The sequence below is a fragment of the Giraffa tippelskirchi genome, chromosome 6 (genome assembly GCF_054371585.1).
Source record: "Giraffa tippelskirchi isolate mGirTip1 chromosome 6, T2T-mGirTip1v1.2.pri, whole genome shotgun sequence".
In the NCBI taxonomy this organism is placed as follows: domain Eukaryota; kingdom Metazoa; phylum Chordata; class Mammalia; order Artiodactyla; family Giraffidae; genus Giraffa; species Giraffa tippelskirchi.
This window is the reverse complement of record NC_137280.1, coordinates 1,480,749-1,508,002: the sequence shown is the minus strand read 5'-3', so window position 1 is coordinate 1,508,002 and position 27,254 is coordinate 1,480,749. Positions and strand designations below refer to the sequence as shown.

The following is a 27,254-nucleotide window of genomic DNA, read 5'->3' as shown; positions in this document are numbered from 1 at the left end:
GCCTTCAGGCCCCGCCCCCTCCGCGCCCCCTCGTCCCGCCCCACCCTCAGGCGCCGCTCCCCCCCCCGCCCGCTCCCGGCAGGCGCCGCGCAACGCCCCGCCCCGCCCCTCGCCCCGCGCTTCGCGCGCGCGGAGATGGCGGAGCTGGACGTCGGGCGGCACTGCCAGGTGGAACGCTGCCGGCGACTAGGTGATGCGGCGCCCCAGCCCCGGCCTCGGGGGTCCGGGCCGCGCTCTGCCTCCGGGGCGTCGGGGTGTGAGGGCGGCGGCGCGGGGCGGAGGAGGGGCAGGGCGTGTCCCGCGACCCCCGCGGTTGCCTGGTGGGAGCCTTTCTGGAGGCCCTGGGGCCTGAGAGCGGCTTGTCCCCCTGAGGGGCCTGCGCGACTCCTGGAAGCACAGCCAGCAGCGCCCGCTCCGGCTTCCGAGGCCGCCTCGCCGAGGAGCCGCGCGCGCCCGTCGTGTCTGACGAGCCCGGGAGGGAGCGTGTTTCGATGTGGAAACCGGGAGGGTGCCCCGTCCCGCCGCGGCGACCTGGGTCCTCGTCCGCAGCCCTTCTGGTGTCTGTCAGGGAAGGACTTGGCTGGGGCAGCTTTGGGCCTCGTTTTTGCTGGCTGCTCAGGGGACGGACTGCCAGCGAGAAGGCCCCGAGCCTTGCCTTGGGAGCGTCTCTGTGCTCTCTCAGCTCTCTTTGGTTCTGAGTGTCCCTGACTCAGTAGACGTTTACGGAGCAGCTGCTTTGCTTCTGGCCCACGTAAGGGTCTAAGATACGGCCATTTCCACAGAAAAGCTCTCAGGGTAGTTCGCTGCGTTTTAGAGCATTGCTCAGGTGATGTTCTCTCTGCTGAACTGAGAGACCTTGTGACACCGGAGTTCAAGCTCACGGCCAGTGGGCGTGTGGCACAGGCCTTAGGAATGTGCAGCAGGCAAGTCCTGAAGCCCTAGAGGCAGCCCCACAGAGTGCCGTCTGTCTCCAGCACCCGGCTTGCACTCCAAATGGGCGCTATCACATCTGGCTCGTGAACACCACAGTTCAAAAGCATCAATTCCTCGGCTCTCAGCTTTCTTTACAGTCACACTCTCACATCCATACATGACTACTGGAAAAACCATAGCCTTGACTAGAGGGACCTTTGTTGACAACTTCGGGTGACTCTTAAAGTATAAGCACTGAGATGAGGCCAGGGTCTGGCTCCTTTGGAGTTCAGACCTCTCAAAGTCTCTAGTGGAGAGCAGTTAAGATTTAGAGGATATTGTGAGTGTACTAAATTTCATTTAGCTTCTGGGTGAACAGAAGAATGGTGTCAAGTGTTTGGAAATTATCTTAATCTTAACTCTTACCCCTGGGTCCTCTTAGTTTGCATCTAATGCTTAGTTGGTCACCAAAGTCTCTAAAAGTAGCAAGCATGTACATTTTTCCCATTTTAAAAAGACATACAAGTTTTGCAGAGTAATGTATATTTCAGTTTTCTTCTCTTTTTGACAGATGTATATCTACATGCTTGGTATGGACGGATGCTTAGAGTATCATGCTTTCAGGGCAATACTGACAGTGCATTCAGCTCGCTTCTCAGGTGAGGGAAGAACTGTGTTAGAGTCCTCTCGTCCCACAAGCAGCAAGTAGCCAGGGGTCCCTTTGGGTTACTGTGCATGTGTGTTAAGTCACTTCTTTCGTGTCTGATTCTTTGTGACCCCGTGGACTGTAGCTGTCCAGCCTCCTCAGTCCATGGGATTCTCCAGGCAAGAATACTGGAGTGGGGTGCCATGCCCTCCTCCAGGGCATCTTCCCAACCCAGGGGTTGAACCTGCGTCTCCTACATCTCCTGCATTAGCAGGCACAGGCTCTCTACCACTAGCACCAACAGGGAAGCCCTGGACTACAGTAGGACCTCTTTTTTCTTTTGGGTTAAGATACCCTGTAGGATGAGATCTTTTGGAGTAATAGTGGCTTTCTCTTAAGTGCAGTACTTTCTGTTTTCATTGTGTAAAGCCAGTGTGTTAGATATATCCAGCCTCACTTGTCTGCGCACTGTAATTTGGTATGAGGAACATTGAAAGCAGATTAGAGAATGAATGATTATATTGTGACTTATGGTCAATTGCCACATCTAAAAACGAATACTTTCATGTGCTTTCCAAAAATTCATTTCCTGACTTGGTTGTTGCTTTGTCCTAACTTAGTTGTTCCTTAACAGCAAGGAAAGAAACAATTCAGGGCTAAATTTTTCACTATCAATCCATCTATTTAATTTCTGGAATTTCTTTGAACATGTCTCTACCTAGTCACCCCAGGATTTTTCTCAGAGTTTGAGTATATTCAAAACAAGTGAATTGTTGTAATTATTCTTGTTAATTACAGTTATTATCTTACTATTCTTTTACATATCTCATTTAGTTTTTACAATTACCCTATGAAGTAAGTGTGGCATGTAACAGATATGTACACACAGAGATATACATACACACACATATACATATGTGCGCAAACACAATGTACTTATATCTATTCTATTTTTATCTATATTACCTAATAATTTATTTTTGATTCTGTATACATATACATGCACTGTACCATATACTGTATCAAAATATATATATATATCTCTCCAATGTGTGTACATATGTAGATGTGTAAAACCCAAAGCTCCACCTTTAAGTAACTTGCCTAGTGTTGCTAGGTGAGTAAGCAGTGCAGTCAAAATTGAAATCCAAGGTTGTCACTTCAAATGCAGGATTGTTGTGCTACGTGGTCCTCAGAAGTAACATCTGGTAAATCTGGGAAAAACTCTCACAGGACTTCTTTTTTCTGATTTAGTTTGTCACTGCAAGTAATATTTCTCTCTTGATAATCTGATTACTCTCAGAGTACTTGAGGTTGTAATGGCTTTTGTTTAACCACTGCTTGCTGCACTAGCTGCTGCTGCTGCTGCTAAGTCACTTCCGTCATGTCCGACTCTGTGCGACCCTATGGACTGCAGCTCACCAGGCTCCCCCGTCCCTGGGACCCCCCAGGCAGGAGCCCTGGGGTGGGCGCCGGTGCCTCCTCCGTGCTGCACTAGGTTATTGTTCAACAGGAAAGTTCTCCTGTAGCCACAGGTCATTACTTGACTCTTTTTACTTAAGAAACCTAGATCAAAATCAGTTACTGACCAGAACATATAACATTTTCCCTTTATCTTAGATTTTCTTCCATTTGTATGTGATGGATGTTCAGGAGTATTTTGGTAAGTTAAGTTTTTATGCAGGATTTGGGAGTAATTTTATTGTTTATAATATGAGATTTATTTCTAAAAAGCAGAATGATTTAAAATAGTTTGTACTTTAGCCATTGATATCTGATATTCACTAGAATAATCACTTGAGAAAAACAGATTAGTCATAGGCTCTGACTACTTATGCATATATGCGGCTAGTCTTTAAACTTTCTATAGTTATGTGTGTGACTTTTATGTAAAAGTTATGTATATTAATCACAAGGAGAGACTATATCCATAATGTAAAGAATATGATTTTAAAAATCCAATTATGATTATTAGTTTTTATTTTTATTAATACAATGAAAAGATCCCATCCTATATATTTCTTAAATTGGGTACTTTGCACATACATTACATGCAATGTAAAACCTGGGAACAAACAAGAATTTTGGAAAATGTGTTTTCAATTAAACTTTCAAGTATCAGGCATTTAATTTATTTAATAGAGCACTGAAAATAAATTCTTTTCAGATGATAGTTCAGAAAGACTTATTAGAAGTAAATAAAAATAGTACATATTTTTAAGTCATTCAGAACTAGAATACTCCTTTGACATATTATTATTGGTTATTTTTGAGAAATAAAAGGAATCAAAAGAGTCTGTTTTCACACACCTTAAAACACTCAAAGTAAAAAGGTAATTGAGAGGTGTATTATTTGCACTCACATTGAAGTTGAACAGTAGTTGGGTTTTAAAACTTTTGAGACTTCAGGTACTCTGTCTTTTATTTGTCTTTTCAGCTTATTCTTGTATGCAGAGTTGTTAATGTGGGGTGAGTGTAATTAATCTTAAGGATCTAACCATTAAAATATCTCAAATTTCTGCAGTTATCTTTAAGTACGTTATTTGATTACATTTAAATAAACATTTTTCTCTGTTGTTATTTAAGCCTTGAACACAGGAGCAGAGAGTCCCATAGCTGTCCTGAGGTATGTTAGTATCTGCTGGTGAAACATGTTTGCATTTCAGAATTTGATTCTGCTTATCTGTTTATTTTGGTTGTGCTTTGTCTTCATTGCTGCTCATGGGCTTTCTCTAGTTGCAGAGAACAGGGACTCCTCTCCAGTCGCAGAGCGTGGGCTCTAGGCACCAGGGTGCAGTAGTTGCGGCATTCAGACCCGGGCTCTTGGGCTTCAGTAACTGTGACTCACAGGCCCCAGAACGCGCAGGCTCCAGTAGTTGTGGCCCACGGGCTTTAGTTGCTCCACGGCATGTGGGATCTTTCTGGACCAAAGATCGACCACATGTCCCTGCATTGGCAGGCAAACTCCTGTCCACTGTATTGCCAGGGAAGTCTTGATTCAATTTAATACCAGGGTACTGCAGATTAAAATTTGACATACTAAATTGATTTATAAGAGGCTGTTACTTATATTTTTTCTCAATTTATTTTAAAGATAAACTCGTCTACATGGTATTTATAAATTTTTATTCTTATAATTGTCATTCCTTTATACAACTGTTCTGTGTAGGTAGCCCACTTTTAGCTTCAGGCTCTATATTTATAAATATGTAATGGAATTAACATCCTTATCATATGCTCCCTCCAGCTTGCTTCACTGTTGTGTTCGTTTTCACTGGTGCTTGAGGTTAGGATTCTGTGGTAATAAATTGTGCTGACTCCATCAGCCTTAGATCGTCAGGAGCAAACCTGTAGTCCAGCAAAATCCCTACCCTAATTCTGACCACATCAAGAAATTAAAAAGACCTGTTAGATAAAAGCCAAAATATCATCTTTATGGTAAAGAATAAGTTGAATGATGAAGCTTAATGTAGAGCCGAAAAGATCTTCAAAGAAAATCCAGAATTAGGAGGATTTGCCACCCGTCACAGCAGTGCTGCACCAGGTTGGGCCTCTTAGGAAATAAACAGAAAGCTGAGCCTAATTAATTTTTTTGAATTTGTAATCAGATAAGTTGCTCCACCTCCTTTGGGTCAGAGGTTGGCAGGAAGTTAAACTGAATTCACTCCATTTCGAAGCATTTGCCTCCTATTTTGTAGTTGATATTTATTCCTTCCCACCATTTACCAAACACTTTACCAAGGATTTTTACATCTGTTCTCTTCAATTATAAAAATTAATATTAAATGAGCTTTAGTCAAAATCTGGCCCTCTGAAGTTTTGGTGATTTGAGGGAAATAAAAATTAATTAACATACTGGTATTATTCAGGATTAACTGGAGAGAAAAGATAGAGTCATATGGTAAACATTATTTCTCATGTAGCTTATAAACCTCTGTGCTTTCTGTTTTCTTGTGATATAATTTGCTTGCTATGAATGTCTCATACAATGTCTCTCAGTTAGATCTTATTAATTAAAGAGTGAAATAAAAATCTTCTACCTTTAGACCATTGAAACAAGTTTGGGAAAATGGTTAATAAATTAATTCCAATGAGATGTAACTATATTTTTATAGAGGATACCGTTTGGTCATGGATTTCAAGCAGTTTCCATTGACCCTTGAATGATACAGGTTTGAACTGTGTGTGTCCCCTTACATGTGGATCTTTTTTTTTTCACTAAATATGTACTGCACAAAGTGTTGAACCTGCAGATGCAGAAATGCAGATATGGAAAGCTAACTGTGAAGACATCCTTGGATTTTTAACAGTGTGGAGAGTTTGTACCGTAACTCCTGAGTTGTTCAAGGGTCAACTGAGTTCATTTAACTCTAGAAACCTGGTTACTTAGTACTCAAAATGGCCTAAGTGATCTGGATTTTTTTTTTTTTAATTTCATAAAATCTTTTTCCTCTGGGGTAATATTTGCTAGTAATTCAGTAGGTGGCACTAGTGGTAAAGAATCTGCCTGCCAATGCAGAAGATGTAAGAGGCGTAGGTTCTATCCCTGGGTTAGGAAGATTCTCTGGAAAAGGAATTGGCAACTTAACTTCAGTAATCTTGCCCAGGAAATCCAGTGGACAGGAGCCTGGGGAACCACAGTCCATGAGGTTGCAAAGATCGGAACCAACTGAGCATATACACAAAGAATATTACATCATTGTGAAAACTGTTTTTAACTCTCTGTATCATGGAAAAATATAATTTTAAGTGTTCTTTTACATATATTTAAGCCTCTAAAATCAGTGTGGAAAGTAAATATGACTTGTCAGTTGAGGAGTAATGGGCTGATTACCTAGTCTGTGAAAGTCACTCAGTTGTGTCTGACTCTTTGCGACCCCATGGACTATACAGTGCGTGGAATTCTCTATGCAAGAATACTGGAGTGGGTAGCCTTTCCCTTAGCCAGGGGATCTTCCCAACCCGGGATCAAACCCAGGTCTCCTGCATTGCAGGCAGATTCTTTACCAGCTGAGCCACCAGGGAAGCCCAGGAATACTGGAGTGGATAGCCTATCCCTTCTTCAGGGGATCTTCCTGACCCAGGAATCAAACTGGGGTCTCCTGCATTATTGCAGGAGGACTCTTCACCAACTGAGCTATTATTGGGACATTGTTGTGTAGTATGTTACAAAGTAGAAGACTAAAATTATGGAGAATGAGAGAGTAGTCATTTTAACCTGACTTAGAAGATAAACACACCACAGTAGGAAAATTTTGCAAATACAGAGCAGTCAGCCCAGTAATCATTTTGCACACAATTACTCTCATCTGTGCAAGATTGTGTGGGTTGCTTTTATAAGCTGAAGCAAGAATGCTCTGGATATCTAGAATAGATTTGTTGATTTGCTTTAAATGTGAAATATGATGCCATGCCCCCCTTTTACCTTTTCAGGTGACTGTAATCAATGAGAGACCGAAGTCAGATACCCGTACATCTCACCCATGCTGTTTCAGGGACTGTGCTGAAAGAGAGCCTGTGCCCATTGTATGTCCCTATTGTGAGAAGAACTTTTGCCTGAGGTGACCACTGCGACCATTCAAAGTGTATGTCTGTTTGAGTCACGTGCAAGTACATGACCTAGTGTCACTCTCCTGTTGCTCACAGACACCGTCATCAGTCGGATCATGGATGTGAAAACCTGGAAATCCCGAAGCCTCGTATGGCTGCCACTCAGAAGCTTGTCAAAGACATTATTGGCAAGTATCTGGAAAGCACATTTGCTGTTGACTTACTGCTGTGTACTCATGAGTTCTAGAGCCCTGCTGCTTATGTCCGCTTGCCAGTTATGGAAGGTGTTGTTAGCAGCCCTGATCGTTAGAACTTGCTATAGATTTTGAGGACATTCTTGTGACAGTATTTTTCAGTCTTACCTAGCCAATGGAAATTTGGAAATTCCATGGAAATGTCCGGCAGATGTTCTCTTTTGCTGGAGCACTTGTATCAGCTGGTTAACCATCTTGGCTGGAAATTACATTCATGAGGCTAAAGTAGTGGTTTACATTCTTCAAAGACTAAAGTTAGGACTTCCCTGGGGGACCAGTGATTAAGAATCCACCTGCCAATGCAGGGGACACGGGTTTAATCCCTGATGCGAGAAGATTCCACCTGCTGTGGGGCAGCCAAGCCCATGTGCCCTGGAGTCTGTGTTCCTCAAGGGCAGCCTGAACACCGCAAGTAGGGGGGAGCCCTCACTCGCCACAACGAGAGAAAGAACACCCAGCACAGCCAGAAACAAACAAGTAAAGATCAGGGTAAAAAATAAAATGTAAAGGTATAAAAAACCCTGTAAAAAATGAGAGAGAGAGATTCCTTAAAACAAACTGAAGTTTCAGCCTAGTCAGCTGTCCTCTGAATGCTGCTGATAATCTGAGATATGAGGAAAGAATATATCTGTGACGTTGACCAGTCTCGCTGCCAACATACTCAACTGAATTTTCATTTTATATTTAGGATAGTAATTTAAATTCTATTAATTAAGTAAAAAATCTTCTGTAACACTTCTCTGTAGAAGTGTTAGTGATTGCTTTGGATTAAATAGATTTAAGTTGGAAAGAAGCACATATAACTTGAGTTTTTTTAATGTGTGGCTCACTTACGTCCACTCAGTGGTATTTTTCCATTGTTCTTGTAAATATAATATCTACAAAATGAATGTGGTCTCCGTATATCTCTAGTATATGTAATTCATGTATATTTCAAGGCCACAGTTAATAAAACTGGAAAATGTGCAAGTTCCTATTTGCTTATATCCTTATGCTTGCTTCTTAGATTCCAAGGCAGGAGAGACAGCAACTAAACGACGGAAAGGTGCAAAAAATAGTGAAACAGCTGCAAAGGTAGCACTGATGAAATTAAAGATGCATGCTGCTGGAGATAAATCATTGCCACAGGTGGGTTTTAGATATTTAGGAAACAAAAAAGTTCCAGATACGACTGGAGCTCCCTTTGTACTCTTCCCTTTCATTAGTAACAACTAAACCTAAACTCGATATGTATCATTTCTAATATTACAAGTTATAAGCCTGCATAAATAATAGTCTTACAAGTTTTTTTAGGTTCTAGAAATGGCAGTAAGCCATATGTATCCTTCGACTTTGTTCTTTTACCCTTGGTATCATTTTTTTAAAACACATCCATGCTGATATGTTTAGTCTCTTTCATTCATTTTGGTAGCTCACATTTTTCTATAGTATGTATATACCACAGTGAACACGATTCAGATTTCTTTTCCAAGTTTGCTGTTGTAAACGGTTCGACAGTGCACACCCTGTGTGCACGTGGGAACACTTCTCTAAGGCAGTTTCTTTCAAACTCCATATTATCACCTACATTTTCTATAACCAGCCAGTACATGTGTACCTACATACATACCTTAAACACAGTTTCAGTAGGTAATATCTAGCCTTACAAGGATGTGTATCTACTCTTGATATTTTTTATTCTATTTAAAGACTGTTGATTTTCTAGCCCCTGAAGGATTGAGACCATCAAATTGAAGAATGCTATTCCAGGGAACATACCTAGAAATAGAAAACTGGAGAATGTTTGCTCCTCTTTGGCTTTATTATTAGATATATTAGATATTGTCAGTTATTTATTGTCAGTAATTGTACTGATTCATCTCCTTCTTGCAGTGTCTGACTGTTTCATCATTTCCTGCCAGTGTTGGGTATTATTCATTATTACCAGTCTGACAGATTGAAATGACACGTCACTGAGGTTTAAAGTTGAATTTCCCTGTGATTAGTGAGGTTCAGCTACTTTGCATATGTTTATTGGCTATTTGTCTTTCTCTTGTGAATTATTTGTTCACATCCTTTGTGCGTATCTTCTGCTGGGTTGTTTGGAACTTTTAAAAAGGTTTATAAGAGTCTGTATATTCTAAGTTCTGATCTTTTCTTGATTAAATACGTTGCACGTATCTTCTCGCAGTCTATAGCGTGTGTTTACTTTGTTTTTGATCTCTTTAGTGATCCAGACTTTTTAAATTTCAACGCACTCAAATCTATTAATGATTTCTTTAGGATTGTCATTCTTAAAATGAGTTATTTACTTACATATTCCTTTAAAAGTTTTATTGCATTTTTTTGTTTACCTTTTTATTCCATCTGGACCTTAGTTGTAAGTACGTCGGAGTAGAGGTTTACTCCTCCCCCTCTCACCCGCCGGGTCACTCATTGTGGCAACATGAGAAGGTGAGGGGTCACTCATTGTGGCAACATGAGAAGGTGAGGGGTCACTCATTGTGGCAACATGAGAAGGTGAGGGGTCACTCATTGTGGCAACATGAGAAGGTGAGGGGTCACTCATTGTGGCAACATGAGAAGGTGAGGGGTCACTCATTGTGGCAACATGAGAAGGTGAGGGGCTCACCCTTGCGGTCTCACCTCTGTCACACACCAGGTCCTGTGAGTGCGGGACTGGCCTGGGGTCTCCGTTCTGTTCCTTTGGTTTGACTCTGCATCAGTGCCGTCCTGTGTTAATTGCAGTAGCTTCTACAGTAGTAAGTAGGAGAAGGCTGTCCACCTCATCTTGGCTTCCAGCTGTGTCTCTTCTTGGTCATTTGTTCTTTTGTAAAAATTTTAGGATCACTTCGTCCTGTTCTGTGAAATGGTGATTTTGATAGAAATTGTGCAAAATTTTAAGAAAGAGACAGTGGACATCTTTAAAATTTCATTCCTCCTATTCATCACCATGGTATTTAGGTCTCTATTTATGTCTTTAAATAACATTCTGTAATGCCTACCATACGCATTTAGGTGTCTTTTCTTAAGTTTATTTTTTGGCTCTTCATAATTTTTGCTGCCATTATAAATGGTAATTTTTTTTTAATTAACATTTCCCGAATTTGGTTATTGGTGGTTGTTGTATAATGTCTTTCTATCTAGCAGATAAACTCTAATAGTTTCCATATTTTGTAGATTTCCTGTCTAGTTTTCTGTGCAGTCACATCTTCTGCAAATGATAATTTTGCATGGTTTTTGTTTTTGTTTTCAAATTTTCTTTTCTATTACTCTTCCTCCTCATTATTATTCTTTGTGTTACTGTATTGGCTGAAATCTCCACAACAGTGTTAGATAATGTAAGTGATAGCAGGGGTCTCCATCTTCTTTCTGACTTCAATGCAAATAATTCTAAAGTTTCATCACTAAATATTATATTTGCTGTAGATTTTATGATAGTAGCCTTCCTTGGGTTAACAATATTTTTCTATTCCTAGTTTTCTAGGAATTTATATCAGGAATGGGTATTAAATATTGCTATAATTTTTTTCCTCCATCTAGTAAGATGATTATATAGAGTTTTTTCCTTACTAATGTGATAAATTACATTGATCATCTTCTGTTGTGAATCACCCATATATTCTTAGATAAACCACTTGACTGTGGTATATAATTTTTTTAAATGTACTGCTAAACTGTTTCACTAATATATTATTTACTGTTTTGTCCTGTGATTTAGTAACAAAAAAAATTAGTTGAGTAGCTTTCCCTCTTCTATTCTTTGAAATAGAGGCATATTGTTCTTGAAGGTTTGGTAATCGTTGTTATAACCTTCAGATTTGTTGCCTTTGGTAGGGGGGAGAATTTTGAATACTAATTAATGTGTTAAATAGTTTCCTGGTTTATTTGGATAATCTATGTCTTCTGAAATATATGTTGGTAAATAACATTTTTCTTAAAAATTTCTGTTTAATACAGATTTTTCAGCTTATTGTTATGTTTCCAAATCTCTGTTGTGTCTTTCATTAGTCATTCTTAATATTTTTCAATTGTACTTTGATTTCCCCTTGAACAGTCTTGCTAGAAGTTTGTGTTTACTTTTTTAACTTGCATTTTAGCTTTTTCAAAGAATCATGTTTTGTTTTATTGACTTCTCTATTGTTTCTTTGCTTTCTGCTTTACTGATTTTGTTTTTATATTATTATTTCCTTTTTCTGCTTTGTTTAGATTGTCTCTGATGTTGTTTTTCTAACTTCTTACATTGAATGGTGAGCTTACGTTTTCAACCTACTTATTTAGGTGTTTTTTTCTAGAGGAGGTAACTTGATTTTGGGTTTCCCATGTGGCACTAGTGGAAAAGACTCCGCCTGCCACTGTAGGAGGCATAACAGATGTGGATTCGATCCCTGGGTCGGGAAGACCCCCTGAAGGAGGGTGTGGCATTCTTGCCTGGGCAGTTCCGTGGACAGAGGAGCCTGGTGGACTACGGTCTGTGGGCTCGCAGAGTTGGACGTGACGGGGGTGACTCAGCACACACGCACGCAACTCGGTCTCGCTGTAGCTGTGGTTTTGTCACTTTGTTTTCCTATAATTCTGATAGTTTTGCTGAGTTGTGTATTATCAGGTACATTTAGTTTCTTCATCATTATGTCTTCAGTATGAATTTTTTGCCTTAAATCTATTTTGAATTATAATGATGATTCACTACCTTTCTTTTGGTGAATAGTTACTACTATATTTGTATCCCTTTGTATTCAACTTTTTTGTGTTGTTTTATTTTTAGGGTGTTTCTTGTAAGCTGTATGTAGCTGGACTTTCTTTTTTTAATCCAATCTGATAGTATCTCTCTTTTATAGGTGACTTGAACCCATTTATATTTATTATGATCACAAGCATTTAAATATATTTCTTCTGTCTTACGTTTTTTGCTGATAGTCCTTTTGCTGTTATTATTTATTTCTTTCCAGTCATCTTTTGTATTGATTGAATTTTCTATATTTTATATTCTGCTGGTCTAGAAACCATTGATTATAAACTTCTTGTAATAATTATCTTTAATATTTCTTTTTTGAAGCCTTCCTTATTTTTAAGTTATAGAAATAGTACATATTTTAACAGGGGTAACTTAAAAAGCTATATAAGGGAAAAAGGCAAACATACCCTCCTGTGTCCACGTTCATCCCACTAAAGAGGTGGTTCTCAACCGAGGGTGGTTGTGCCCCTTCAGGGAGACCTGACAGTATCTGCAGACAGTTCTGGTTGTCACCCCCGGGCACGGGGATGCTACTGGCACCAGTAGACACAGGCCAGGGACGCCTCTGATGCCGCTCCGTGTCCCACAGAGCACAAGACAGCACCCGCGGGAAAGCGTTGTCTGGTGCGAGATGTCAGTAGTGACGTGATTGAGAAGGCCTGCTCTAGAGTGTCCAGTAATATTATTCCCATTACTTTGCCGTTCTTTTATGACTTAAAACATAGTAGCAGACATTTCTGTAGTACTTACTTTGTTCCAGGCACTCTTCTAACACATTTAATCCTTGCAGCAGCTTGTGAAATATATACTATTATCTCTACCTAATAGATGAGATAATTGAGGTACTAAAATGTTAAGCAACTTGGTAGTAACACAGCTAGTAAGTGGAGAACTGCAAATTCAAATCAGACAGACTGGCTCAGAAACCATGTTCTCAGCACACTTAATATTTTACCACAGAGCATGCAGGTCTGTAGATAGAACTTTTCCCCCTGTATCATTAATATTTGTACCTTTATACATATATGTATATACTAACATAAGTTATTTATATATATCCACACCCATGTATATATTAATATATGTATATATATTTTACATAAGTGAAACTGTCTACTTGTATATGTATGCAAAGATAGAGTGCTTTAGGATAATTATTTCATAAAAATGGCATCATATTCATTTAGTCAACACTTTTTTTGAATACCTGCTATAAATCAGGCCCTGGGGGTATGACAGTAAATTGTTAAAGTCCCTGCCCATATAGAGTTTATATCCAGTAGGAAGAGATGGTTATTTAATGTATACTACAATTTTCAGGTAGTGGTAAAGCCTATAAATAAAAATAAAGCAGGTTTCAGATGGATAATATATTCTTTCAGCTCTGTATACTCCTGTATAAGTTTCTAACAGCAGCTCCTCCAAGGGAACTAGCATGGGTCCAAATCAGTTTCTTCACAAGACGGATAATCCACGGTATCATGGGTTTCATTGCCTTTTTCCTATTAATGAACATTCACTTTGTTTCTAGCTTTGGTGGCTAGTTTCCTATTTCTGATTTCCTGTGTCTGTGAGATAGATTCCCTGGAGTATGTTTGCTGAGTCCAAGGGTATGTCTATTTTAACTCTTTATAGATGTTATCAAGCTGCTTTACAAAGAAGTTGCAACGATCTACATTTCTGCCGTCAGTGACTATGGTGGTGAACTTTTACTGACCGACTTTATCATATGCCAAGCTTTGCCTTGTGGCTCTACGTTTTTTTACCTCCCTTAATACTCACGACTATCCTGTGATATATTATTATCCTCATTTCACAGACGAGTAATCTGAAGTGTTGTTAAGATCACTCACCTGGTCAGAACCTGCCATCTGCCCTGTTTAGTATACTGCCTCTTGTGGTCATACATGAGCATACCATTCCCCTCCCGTGGTGTCCAGTAACTGTTTATATAATCTTTTAAAATGTATTCCAGTCTAATGGCTGTGAAACGATATCGTCTAATTGTTTTATTTTGGGTTTCCTTGACCATTGTTCAGTTTGTTGTTGTTCAGTCGCTAAATCGAGTCCGACTCTTGGTGACCACATGGACTGCTGCACACCAGGCTTCCCTGTCCGTCACTGTCTCCCGAAGTTTGCTCAAACTCATGTCTGTGGAATCGGTGATGCAGTCCAACCATCTCATCCTCTTTCGCCCCCTTCTCCTCCTGCCCTCAATCTTTTCCAGCATCAGGGTCTTTTCCAGTAAGTCGGCTCTTTGGGTCCTTGTGTCCAGTAGCCAAAATATTGTTCAGTTTAAGTATCTTTTTATTTTGTTCATTGGCCATGTATGAATGCTCTTCCTTGAATTGCCGCACACACATATCCTGTGATCATTTTTCTTTTACATTTCTTTGTTTTTAACATTTCTTTGTTATTTTTATTTCACTTTTATTTTGCTTGGTCAACTGTGGAAAGTCTTGGAATAGAATAGATATTGATCCTTTTCCTGTGTCTGCTTTGGAAACTTTTTTTTTTTTAAATCTGTCAAATAATCTTGATTACCTATGTACCTTATTGACATATCAGTGTTCTAAATTTTTCTAGGGTCTGTCTTTTCTTTCATTTCTGGTTTGGTTTTAGGGTTTTAATTTTTTTTTCATCTGTCTTTAATTGATCTGGAATTTGATTTTAACATATAAGGATATTTTCTTCCAGGAGTTTAGCTAGTTTTGCCCACTAATTATTAAATAAATCATTTTTGTCCTATTAAATTGAAATACCAAATATCACCTTCATGTTAAATTCAAGATTTATTTTTTACTAGGTTTGTTTTTGCATTTCCTATTCTAATCCCTTGTCTGTTTTTTACTTGTATGTTAATACCAGGTTGACTTCGTGTAATAACTTTATAGAATGTTCTAACATATGACCATGTAAGTCAGTCCCATCCATATTTTCCCATATTTTGTCTTAGCAGTTCTTTTTTTTCTTTTGGTTTATTCATCCATATGAACCTTATGATTATTATATACACTTTTTTTTAATCCATCTTGGGATCTCTATGGTTGTCATAATGGGACAAGGTTGTCAGTGACAGACTCCAGCAGACACTGTTGAAGGATGTAGGCTCTTTAAAAGCCAAACTGGAGAAACGGAGAGAAATCATTATGAAAAGCAAAAAAGAACACAGCTTGATCTTAGAATGCAGTTTCTTATGTCTGGCACTGTTTCCCACAAGGATGTAGGCTGTGAATAGCAGTGCCTACAAATGCCTGGTTGCCTTCTCAGGAGGATTTCATACCCTGTTGGCCTTGTCCTCTTTGTGCTGGGGATTCTGGCTCCCTCCGTACCCACCAAGTGTGAGTAATTGATACAAGACCTCCTTCATATTATCAAGTGATTTCTGCAAAGTTAGGTAAAGTAAACTCAATTTCCCAGCAGCATCTATTAACAAGTCCTGACTGAGGATCATTTCTGAGGGTTTCCCTGATTTTGCTTTACATGATATATATTAATTTTGAGAGAAATGACATTTTTATAACATTATCTCTCTGTCTACGAACTTTATGTCTTCTCTTTTATTTAGGTCATATTTTATTGCCTTCTGTAACATTTTATATATTTTTCTTCATCTAAGTCTTACTCCTTGTTGAATCCGGCTGCAATGCAGAAAATGTGAGTTTGGAAGATCCCCTGGAGGAGCGGCAACCCACTCCAATATTCTTGCCTGGAGACTCCCATGGGCAGAGGAGCCTGGTGGGCTACCGTCCTTAGGGTCACAGAGAGTTGGGCATGACTGAAGCCACTGAGCACACACACGTATAAACATCTCTAATTATCTTATGGGTTTTCTTTCTTTGGTGAACAGAATATTTCCCCGTACCTATTTCCAGAACTTACTGTTAACATAGGAGGGAAAAAGGGTCTTGATTTGTATATATTCATTGTATTCAATCACATCATCAAATTCTTTTATTTATTTTAGAAGTTGTTTTGGTTTTTCCTTTGATTTCCTAGGCATACAATTATATCCCGTTGACAAACAGCTTTGGTTTTCACTTTTCAATAATTAGTTCATTTTCTTGTACTATATTATATATAATCTCCAATATAATGTTTTGTAATAATGGTGATAAGAGGCATGTGCTTATATTTGAAATTTTTAACATATATGATTAAATACCAGTTCTTCTCTCAAAATCTAAAGTTACTTGAGATTGTATCCTCTTGAATAAGACAAAGAGTTTGACATGTTTTCTGCAATTGAGTATCTCTCATCTCATTGACTTTGTTTACACATGATTGTGTTTAAGTCAGGTGCTATTTAAATTTACAAATATATTTTTTGAGTTTCTTTTTTTCTTAAGATTCACCTTTATTTTGGCTCAAGCACATTCTTTAGTAGTTCATTCGTCAACAGTCTTTGTGGTAAACTCTTTCAGTCTTTTTTGTCTGAAACTACCCTTATTTTCCGTCACTTGAGCTGGATTGTCTATTTGCTTCTCTCAACTCTACTAATAAACTGTTCATTGGCCCCTTTTGTTTATTGTTGGGAAGTATGTGCTGTAGATCTTATTTGGTTGCTTTATGGGTAATCTAACCCTTTTTTTGTAACTTAAGATTTTTATCGATGATATTTTATAGTTTCAGTGCAAGGTTTCTAGGTATGGATTTGTTTTAATTACACAGCTTGACCCTTGAGGTACATTTTAGCTGTTGATCCCTTACCCTTAGAAAATTATTGTTGTTTTCTTTCTGGACATTGCTTCCTTTTCTTCTTTTCTGAAATTCTTATTGGACATGTTTTAGGGATTTATAATTCCTATCTTAAGTCTGTTTGTGTTGCCTTCTAGATGACTGCCTCAAATCCATCTTTCAATCAATTAAACCTTTTTATTGAATATTATAGAAATTTATTGTTTGAGTTTCTTATTTCAGAAACTGTATTTTTAATTTTTTTTTAATTTCTAATTGGTTCTTCATAGCTTTTCATGTTTCATTTCTGCCTGTTTTGGTTTTATAACTGTTTGTTCTGTTTTTATGAATATTATTCTTTAATTTCTCTCATTGCTCGTCTTAAATAGGGCTTCTCGGGTAGCTCAGTGGTGAAAGAATCTGTCTGCCGATTCAGGGGACACATGAATTGCCAGTTTGACCCCTGGGTCAGGAAGCTTTGAAATGACCACCCCCTCCAGTGTTCTTGCCTGGAGAATCCCATGGACAGAGGAGCCCAGCAGGCTACAGTCCATGGGGTCGCAAAGAGACACACCTGAGTGACTGAGCACCCACAGATATCCTAAATACCTCTCTAAAATGTCTTTTTCAAGTTTAGTTTCTCCTGCCCATAATAAGCTAAGCTCTGATGTGTTCCGAAGTTTCAGCTTCTAGCTTCTGCTTGTTTGTGTTGAGGAGTCTCTTTCTGTGTCTCTCCTAACTGTCTCACTCACCTCTCCCTCTCGCCTTTTCTTCCTCAGGCCCACCTGCCCACGCCCTCTGCTCCAAACCCAAGTCTGAGACTGACAGTTTTTGCTTCTGCTCTGCAGAGATTTTCAGCCCACTGCAGATCCATTGGAGAAGGCAATGGCACCCCACTCCAGTACTCTTGCCTGGAGAATCCCAGGGACGGGGGAGTCTGGTAGGCTGCAGTCCATGGGGTCGCTAAGAGTCGGATACGACTGAGCGACTTCACTTTCACTTTTCCCTTTCATGCACTGGAAAAGGAAATGGCAACCCACTCCAGTCTTCTTGCCTGGAGAATCCCACGGACGGGGGAGCCTGGTGGGCTGCCGTCTATGGGGTCGCACAGAGTCGGACACAACTGAAGCGATTTAGCAGCAGCAGCAGCAGATCCATTGCCGAGCTGGAAGGCTCTGGCTTTGTTCCCTGTCAGTAGGTTCTCCCGGTGCCCTGTGCCTCCCTGAATGTCGGCTTTGTGAGCGGCAGCCTAAGTCGGCCTGCACAGTGACTTCCTAGGCCTCCTCTGCTGGAGGCCCCATCCCACGCTGGCCGCTGCCTCCAGGCAGTCAGCCAGAGGCAGGTGCCCCTCACCCGGGTAGCCTTGCTCTTTATTTCTCGTTAACCCATGAGCTGAACTCCGGCCGCCGCCGCCTCTTCTGAGCCCTGGGGCCTGTGGCTCAGCCCGCCTGCGGTCACTCTGCATTCTGTTTCATTTTGGATACTCAGACATAGTTATATTTTTACTTTTAGGTGAGGGTATATCTTTTAAAATTTCTCTTTTCATATGTATTGCCGTGTTTCTGGAGCAAGAACTGTGAGGTTACAGAGTTGGCCCAAAGCTTGAATTTCCCATAATTTCTTTTCCTGTTATCGATAATAACGCATTCCACCGGTCTTGAACAAATCTAAATTTCTTAGTGCTGAGATGGAAATTGTGTTGAATTTATTATTTCTTAAAATAATTGTGATCTTTCCCTATAACTGAGAGACCTTCCTGCTGCTGCTGCCGCTAAGTCGCTTCAGTCGTGTCCGAGTCTGTGCAACCCCATAGACGGCAGCCCATCAGGCTCCGCCGTCCCTAGGATTCTCCAGGCAAGAACACTGGAGTGGGTTGCCATTTCCTTCTCCAATGCGTGAAAGTGAAAAGTGAAAGTGAAATTGCTCAGTCGTGTCCGACTCTTCCCGACCCCATGGACTGTAGCCCACCAGGCTCCTCCGTCCATGGGATTTTCCAGACAAGAGTACTGCAGTGGGTTGCCATTGCCTTCTCCAGAGAGACCTTCCAGTTATGCCAAAATATTTATTGTAGCAGGAATTGGTCTGTAAAGCCAGCACTTTTTTAAAGTGATTTTAGGAAAGAAGAGTAGCTCAGAAGCTAAATACCCTTGCTTCTATTCTTGTTTCTTACATTTGTAATTTTGCAAGAAAATGCAATATAAAGGAAGCATATAGGTATATAATACTAGAGGAACCATCTCTGAATTTCTGAATCTTTTGTTGACGTGGTACTTTTCTGATTTTTAAAGTTTCTTTTTTTTTTCAAAGCCCCTGCTGTCTCTTAAGTATGTAGTGACGTCTTTCAGGTGAACAGAAATGTATATATATCAGGAATTTTTCAGTTGTAAGAGACAGAAACTTGACTGAAACTAACTAGCCATTTCTTTTCTCATATAATGGGAAGTAATGCATTGATCTGGTCTTAAGGGATGACTGAATTCCAGGACTCAAATGCTGTTGAGAGAAGCCATCTGTTTTCTTGACTTCCCTCTTGCTCTGTGTTAGACTCACTGTTTTTCCTTTGAAGAAACTTTTCCACATTGGTTCAGAAGTGGCTGAGAGGCATGGGGGATAACTGTAGAAACCTTTGGATTTAATTTAGCAAGACTTTTTAAACTGCTACTGCTAAGTCACGTCAGTCGTGTCCCACTCTGTGCGACCACATAGATGGCAGCCCAGCAGGCTCCGCCGTCCCTGGGATTCTCCAGGCAAGAATACTGGAGTGGGTTGCCATTTCCTTCTCCAATGCGTGAAAGTGAAGTCGCGTAGTCGTGTCCGACTCTTAGCGACCACATGGACTGCAGCCTACCAGGCTCCTCCATCCATGGGATTTTCCAGGCAAGAGTACTGGAGTGGAGACTTTTTTAAAAAACCTCTGAAAAAAATGTTGCTCCTCCCTACCCCCAGGTTTTGAATGCAAAATTCCAGGAAGTGATTAGCCTAATTTAGGTCACATGCCTATTTTTGCACAGATCATCCAGACTAGGGACTTAGGTCCTGTGCCCACGCATTTAGATGGACGCTGGGATTCTATGATTGTCTTCCCGCTCAAAGTTGTGTCATTAGAGGATAATCCTTCTCTGGCCAGGAGAAGCAAGGAAGAGATGTCACCAGACAAAACCAGATGTCTACCTCATGTATATAACCTGTATTTTAACTTTTTATCTTTACAGACAGAAAGAGTTTACTTTCAGGTTTTCTTACCTAAGGGGAGCAAAGAGAACAGGAAAGCCATGTTCTTCTGCCGAGGATGGAGCGTCGGAAAGGCCACAGACTTTGCAGCTTCTTTAGCCAGCCTTAAAAATGACAACAACAGATTAACAGCTAAGGTAATAACAGGGTATAACTTTCCCCTGAAAGTTTTAGAATACTCTATAAAGCATGTTTATTTACTGCATTATGACGTATTTCTGTCTTAACAGAAATTGAGGTTATGTCACAGTGTCTCAGGAGAGGCCTTACCCTTGGATCATATTTTGGAAACCTGGATTGCTAAGGAGGATTGTCCTTTGTACAATGGTGGAAATATTATCTTGGAATATCTGACTGATGAAGAACAGTTTTTAAAAAATGTTGATTCTTACTTGGAATAGCCATGCAGGGACTCAAGCCAGAAATCACGAGGAAAGTTCGTTAGTCAACTTCTTGGACTACAGATACTATATATATATATATATATATATTTTTTTTTTTTTTAAGTTGCTTTTGAATTCCATTATGTCATAATTTACATTATTAGTCTTCTTTTAAATTGAATTTGAATTTTTGTGTTTTCAAGTGTAACCATGAACTGACATGCAGTTATTAACAGATTCTTGTATCTAATTACCTTTTATTAGTTTACACTGTAATTACAACAACAGAGGTGTGTTTCTCATGTGGTTACGTCGGCTCTGACGGGCCTGACTCGGCTCTATGGTGTGTTTACTCCAGAATCTGAGATGAAGCGATGACCCTTTCAGGGGACATTACCATTCTTATGGTAGAAGAAAGAAATGGCTCTTAGGAGATAAGATGCATGACCTTTTGCTTTAAGCAAGATACATGACCAAGCCTAGCCTCATGGGGCAGGGAACTATAGCCTTAGTATCTGCCTCCATTATGATGCATAGATTGGTGTGTATACGTGAATCATAGAAACTTAAAGGTCATCTTATTCACTCTACAAAGTTTGTAGATGAGGAATCTCAGGCCTAGGAAGGGGAAATTATTTTTTTGTTGCCACCTCAGTGCTTTGGGGCGTATCTCTGATAACCCCTCCAGTGACGTCATCATTTTGTCAGCATGGATGTATTACAATAAGAAGGAAGATGGGAGAGCTAAAGTTCATTACAGGCCCTTCATATATACCCAAGCACAACACATGCCAAAAGTAGCAACCTTGTACCAACACGTTAAAATTAACGCTCCTGACTGATGTCTTCCGTCTGTACTCAAGAAAGTACCACGATAGAGAAGAATGGAAGTTATTTCTGTTTGTTATTTGTCCCTTTCCTACTTTGCAATAGACAGGAATAGTGGCTTTAGGGTTAATTAAGGGAAAACACTCGGAATGTTTACTTCATTTCTAATTCTTTCTGCGTACTGTTTTCATGCAGTGAATGGAGATAACTTCTGATTTCTATCAGCTGCTTATACATTCATTTATTAACCAAGTTATTCGAGTACCTTCTAAATGTAAGGATTTGATTCTAACTGCCATGGTGGATACAATGAAGAAATGGATGCTTAATTAAAACTGTAATAGAAAGCAGTATGGCAAGTGCCAAATGAATATACAGTGAGTGTGCTTATGCTCAAATAACTCTTTTATCAGAAACCAGAAGACCAGAAGTAAAAATAATCCTTAAATATATTACCAGATACCAGAAAATGTTAATACCAACTAATACCTTAGCATCTGTCATGATTCCTTGCACATAGTAAGCTGACCAACACGTCTCATGGATTGAGCAAAAGCTAAACATACCAGGAAAAATACCAGTGGGGGTTGCAAAGAGAGGAAGGAAGGCTGCAGAGATTGAACTAAACTTAAGGAGACCAAAGAAGAGGTCCTGTCATGATTAGAAAAGAGAAAGCAGTGTGGCGGGAAGGATCTGCCTCATCAGAAATCTGATCTCGGGTAGTTGAGCTGAGTCGTTGGAAGACACACAGGTGCCAGCATTCTTGGAGGCACTATAGGTCCAGGGTGCAGGGAGGGGCTGCGGCCTGAGCAGTCTCCTGAAAAGAACACGACTGTGGGCAGGAGAGGAAGTGCCTCTAGGGTCGCATTTCCAAATGACTTGAAATCCGACCACTTTCTCAGGCTTTCTTTTAAGGCTTTGCGTCTGCTTAATATAATTCTAAGGTTGACTGTACCCACCTTCCCCTTTAGAATCTTTTCACTGCTCACAGGCAACTAGAACTAAAAGTAGAAAACCTACAAATTGAAAAAAGTTTTAAACTCAGATAAATATTTAACCTACATGATGATAGAAATGAGTTTAGTTGTCATGTAAGCAGCCAGTAAATACACGTGAATAATAAACTACTAGATTTTCCTCAGATTTGTCAGATTTTATTCTGGATAATTTTTAAGGAGAAGGGGAAAGGCTGCAGATGGAAGAATCTGAGGAAAGTAAAATTTGCATTTCACACCTCTTTGATGTGGGAGACAGTAATTGTAAATTAAGATATTTGTTCACATAACATAAAGGTAGCTTTGGTTTCAAGTTCTTCATGTTTGTTGTTCTTGTCTTTTTAAACCAGGGAAGTTCCCTGAGAATCTAATTGAGATATCACAGAAATAGTTCCAGTTGCTATTTTCAGTATTGGTACACTGTATCTTGTTTTTCTTAATGTGATACATGGAAATAAAATTTATGAACGATAATGTATTGCATTTGAAATATTAACCTACATAAATCAAATTTTCAAAAACTTGTAAAAATGTCCAATATTGCTTGGACAGTTTTTGAAGAGCTAATGTTTTATGATCTAAAATACTCAATACCTAACTGTCATTGTTGGATGAGACACTGTCGTGATACTTGAAGGGTCTGCTGAAATGGTTACACGATCCGAGACTACTAGACCTGTAGGCTCAGTAGTAGATAACTATAATGGGTTTTTTGTTGTTTTGTTGTGTTTTTTTTTGTCTGCTTAGCATCACAAACTCCTCCTCTTGTCTGGGAAATGGAAAGCATTTGTGAGTCTATGTATTGAAGTCCAAAAAGCCTGATACTTTTCCTTATTTCTGGCAGCCCTCAAGCATAGGACCTAAGTTGGGTCAATTGAATATCTTTGCCCCTAGCTGTGAACAAGGAATAGTGTTACAAGGAAGGAAGAAGAGTTCAAAATTAGTCCCAGTGGCCTTCCATTGCCTCATTGGGTCAGAGTCCAAGTGTCCAGCAGCCACTGTCCACTAACCAGACTGTTCCTTTGGCCATGGATACGGCTACATGCCTTCTCTAGGTTGCCAAGCTATCTGGTAACCACCCAGGAAATTGCTTTTCTACCTAAGAACACCACAGACAGTTTCAGTTTTTGCCTAACTGATATGATCACTATTTAGAGTTGTGGGAAAACTTATTAGCCTAAGGTTGCTACAAGGCCAGTTTATGGGCTCCGCAGTTTCCTAAGTAATGATAGAGCCACCCAGGACTAAGCCCCAGGAGAAGAGAGTCAGCCGGCTTGATGACTGTGGTGCACCCTGCTCCTAGCCCAGGCCCCCAGCACATGCATTTAGTAAATTTTTATTTGATTTTGACCTGAATGAATAATAGTACTCAACTTTAGGCCTCCTCAGCATCTGTTTAAATTTTTGGAACCTATCTGCTTTTAGCATAGGAGGGAACAGAACTCAAAGACAATGGCACTAAGGTGTTAAATTCAGGTAAACAGGAGGCTGTTTTTCCAGTGGCAGAAATGAGGAAGTCAGGGGGAAAGAGCTTAGGTTTCCACATGATAAACTGAACCTGTTAAATGCTGTGTCTTTTAAGTTTCATAACTTAAAACCGGGTGTGTCACTCCTTAGACAGCTCTGTACTTGTTTGAACAGGACAGCAGTCCCTCCTACTGAACTTTGATCCAGCAGAAACAACTGTTACCTAACAACTTCAGACCATCACTGGAACACCTGCACGAAGAATGTTCTTCAGTTTAACTAGTTTTGCATACGTGACTTATTTTAAACTTTTAAAATGATTAGAAAATTTTTTATTGTCCTGCTTTTGTCGTCTGTGACTCTTGGAGAAGCCAGGAAATCCTTTCTCAGTTTCCTGAACACAGGGAAGACTGAAGTACTGCTTTTCACAAAGACGGAAGAAACCATCGTAGTAAGGTCAAGCTACAGAGACAAACAGCCAAACTCCAGCTACCTCCTCGTGCAACTGGACGATGGTAAAATGCTCCAAGTGGTGAATGTGACCAAGACCTTATCGGATGTGACCAACTTTACCATAAACCTGGTGACACATGGAGACGGAGAGACAAATCTGACCGTTCAGCTGTGGGATTCAGAAGGTAGGCGAGAAAGGCTCATTGAAGAGATAAAGAATGTCCGAGTCAGAGTGCTCAAACAAAGACAAGACAGTCCTTTCCAGGCATCGAGCCTCATTGACAGAAACATCCTAATGCTGTTTCTGCCAATGATACTGTTAAATAAATGTGCGTTTGGTTGCAAGATTGAGTTCCAGGTGTTTGAAACAGTGTGGAAGAGACCTTTGCCAGTAGTTCTTGGGGCAGTTATACAGTTTTTTCTTATGCCATTCTGCGGATTCCTTCTGACGCAGGTTTTGGCCTTGCCTGAGGTGCAGGCGTTTGGATTTATAGTCACCTGCACATGCCCAGGTGGGGGTGGGGGCTACCTCTTTGCGCTGCTTCTGGAAGGAGATGTCACTTTGGCCATTTTGATGACTTGCACATCAACGTTTCTGGCCCTGGTAACCATGCCTACCAATTCGTACATATACAGTAGAATCTTAGGGTTATCAGGTACACTGCATATTCCTATTTCTAAAATTATGTCAACCCTCCTTTTCATCCTTGTACCAATGTCAGTGGGAATAGCCGTCAAGCGTAGACTACCTGACAAAGCAAAGTTCTTGGAGAAGGTCATTAGACCTCTGAGTTTTGTTTTAATGTTTGTAGGTATTTATCTGACTTTCAGCATGGGATCGGTGTTTCTGAAAACCATGAACCCAGACGTGCTTCTACTGGGCATCTCAGTTCCTGCTTTGGGTTTGTTGTTCGGGTACTTTTTTGCGAAAATTTCTATGCTGCCTCTTCCTGTTTGTAAAACTGTTGCTATTGAAGGTGGGGTACTGAATAGCTTCTTAGCCCTTGCCATTATTCAGCTTTCATTTTCACAGTCTGATGCAGACGTAGCTTCTGTGGCTCCTTTTACGGTGGCCATGTGTTCTGGATGTGAAATGTTACTGATCCTTCTGTTCTACAAGGCTAAGAAAAGATGTATCCTTAACATAGAAGACAAAAGAATGAAAAATCCCCCAGTCTAACAGTTAAAGCTTTCCTCAGTTTTCCTACTCTGAGTTACTGTGGAGATTCAAAGAATATCTGAGATGATTCCTGCTCTCAACTCACTTTTGATCTGATTGAAAACTTGACATTAGGGGAGAGATACAGTCATATGTGCCTAACACTCAATGAACAGTCCAGACTGATAAATGTGCAGGAATTCAGAAGAAGGAAACTACTATTCAACTATGTTGGCTTGAAAATGTTCTATAGCATCGGATTGGAATATAATACCTTGTGATATATCCCACGTGTGTATAGCAGGGCTGCCCTCCCACGGTAGGCGTTTGGTAAACACTCACACGGTGAAGGGACGCGTAAATCCCCGTTTGAAACCAGCCCGTCTTACTGGAGCATCTCTGGTCTCCTCGGTGTCCCTCCTGTGATCTCCACCGGAGACGCCGCTGTCTGCCCTGGACCACGGGGTCCTCTCTGCCCGCTCTCCTTTCTTCCCTCCTCTTCCCTTCGTTTCAGTAGAGCCGTTTCCTACAGACAGTCTCCTGTAGTACCTCTCTGTCCGTCTCCTCTCCGTTCTCAGTCCTGCCACTTTTGTTCTGCCCTAGATTGCTGCCTCCCTAAACCTTTCTTCCCCAGCTTTTGGCCTCGCCGTCTACTCTCCAATCACTGGCAGATTAATCTTCCTAAAACTTAACTTTGATCATGTGCTTTCCCTGCTGCCAGTCCTTTTCACCTCTTGAATAAAGTCTGTATTCCTAGTGAGGCATTTCCTACTCTGCTGACTTGAGCTTTCCAGTTTTATCTCCTCTCCCACTTTTTACACGCAGGCTTTGTTCCAGTCAGCAGATAACTGGGTCACTCACGACTGTGCCCTTTGTTCACATTGTCCCTGAAACCTGAGGGTCCCACATCATCTCTGTCTCAATTTTGACCACTCTCACAGACCTGGCTCAAACGCAAGCTTTAACTAATCCCTGTTAGCTACCGGGAACTGAAATTCCCTCTGAATTCTCATCACAGTGTTTTACGTTCATAGTATTTAGTCAGTCTGGCTTGCATTACAGCTCTTTGTGTTCCTATTGTATCTTCCCTATTTTGCTATAAGTCTTTGAACGTGCATTTTATAAACATAACATGTAAACAATGCAATATAATAAGTTTATATAATAGCATAAACAGTATAATATAAACAATAGAATATTATAATGCAAACAATGTTCATTTTGATACTTTACATAATGTCTAGCACATTTCCTATGTGCTTACTCAAATAAAGTGTTGAAGCACAGACTAGGGCCCAAATGAATAGTATGCTTGTTTTTATACTAACATTGAGTTTTCAAAGGCAATTTTTAGTATCTAGTTTCAGTTTTCACTTTTTTCCAAAGAGAGTGTGGGCATCAAGAAAGAGAAATATCACTCTAAATAAATCTGCTTCCCACATTCCACAGGCCTGTAGTTGTAGGCAAATTACTTAATCACCCTGTAGTACCATTTCCTCATCTAAAAAATAGAGATAATAGTGTAAACGCCATCAAATTGTCATTGGAGTTAATAGATCTTATGGACAGTGTACTTAGAACAAGGTACACGTTCCTCAAGCATTAGCTGCTGTAATTATTTTACCACACTTCAAACTTTTTACCCTGGTATACCTACTGTTGTTTTGAAATACTGATCTGATAACTTTAGTGTGGAGGTTAAAACTTTGAACATTTTCCTATCAGTGTCATTCACCATCTTACTTGTAGTGTTAGGGAACTTTTGTTCAGTTTGCCAACTGACAAGACAACCATAGTTCTTTTTTTCTTATTTTACCAAATCCATTATTTGAATACCAAGATTTATCAAAGCCCTGGTTTGGCATGGTGATGGATGGTTATTATTCATTTTATAAAATGATAATTGCCTACATGAAACACTTTACTATTGACTCCATTAAAATAGGAATCTCCACTTAGGGCAATAAAATATAATTAAGCTTGCA

The 27,254-nt window shown here is 40.0% G+C and overlaps 2 protein-coding genes across 8 annotated transcripts; both read left to right on the top strand.

Moving 5' to 3' along the window:
* The first annotated feature begins 118 nt into the window (after window positions 1-118).
* Window positions 119-26,569, top strand: ZFAND1 (zinc finger AN1-type containing 1). Of its 7 annotated transcripts, XM_081504894.1 has the most exons (10): window positions 119-190; window positions 1,484-1,571; window positions 3,179-3,221; window positions 3,996-4,027; window positions 4,145-4,184; window positions 6,992-7,119; window positions 7,205-7,296; window positions 8,369-8,490; window positions 19,966-20,121; window positions 20,215-20,467. In XM_081504894.1, the coding sequence occupies exons 3-10, from the start codon at window positions 3,204-3,206 to the stop codon at window positions 20,383-20,385; spliced, it is 759 nt and encodes a 252-aa protein (XP_081361020.1). In that variant the 5' UTR covers window positions 119-190; window positions 1,484-1,571; window positions 3,179-3,203; the 3' UTR covers window positions 20,386-20,467. The 7 variants fall into 7 exon arrangements, with proteins under 7 accessions (XP_081361020.1, XP_081361022.1, XP_081361021.1 ...); XM_081504896.1 differs by lacking the exons at window positions 3,996-4,027; window positions 20,215-20,467 and adding an exon at window positions 23,832-26,569; XM_081504895.1 differs by lacking the exon at window positions 1,484-1,571.
* On the top strand, window positions 23,974-27,254 carry SLC10A5 (solute carrier family 10 member 5). The gene has a single exon (XM_081504889.1). The coding sequence runs from the start codon at window positions 23,974-23,976 to the stop codon at window positions 25,288-25,290; it is 1,317 nt and encodes a 438-aa protein (XP_081361015.1). The 3' UTR covers window positions 25,291-27,254.

What these genes read in the sequence shown, in the direction of transcription:
- ZFAND1 (XM_081504891.1), top strand. Translation starts at nt 1,484, where the DNA reads ATGTATATCTACATGCTTGGTATGGACGGATGCTTAGAGTATCATGCT. An exon ending in GGATGTTCAGGAGTATTTTG is followed by an intron (nt 3,222 to 4,144) that starts GTAAGTTAAGTT and finishes TTGTTATTTAAG; the next exon opens with CCTTGAACACAGGAGCAGAG. An exon ending in ACAACAGATTAACAGCTAAG is followed by an intron (nt 20,122 to 20,214) that starts GTAATAACAGGG and finishes CTGTCTTAACAG; the next exon opens with AAATTGAGGTTATGTCACAG.
- SLC10A5 (XM_081504889.1), top strand. Translation starts at nt 23,974, where the DNA reads ATGATTAGAAAATTTTTTATTGTCCTGCTTTTGTCGTCTGTGACTCTT.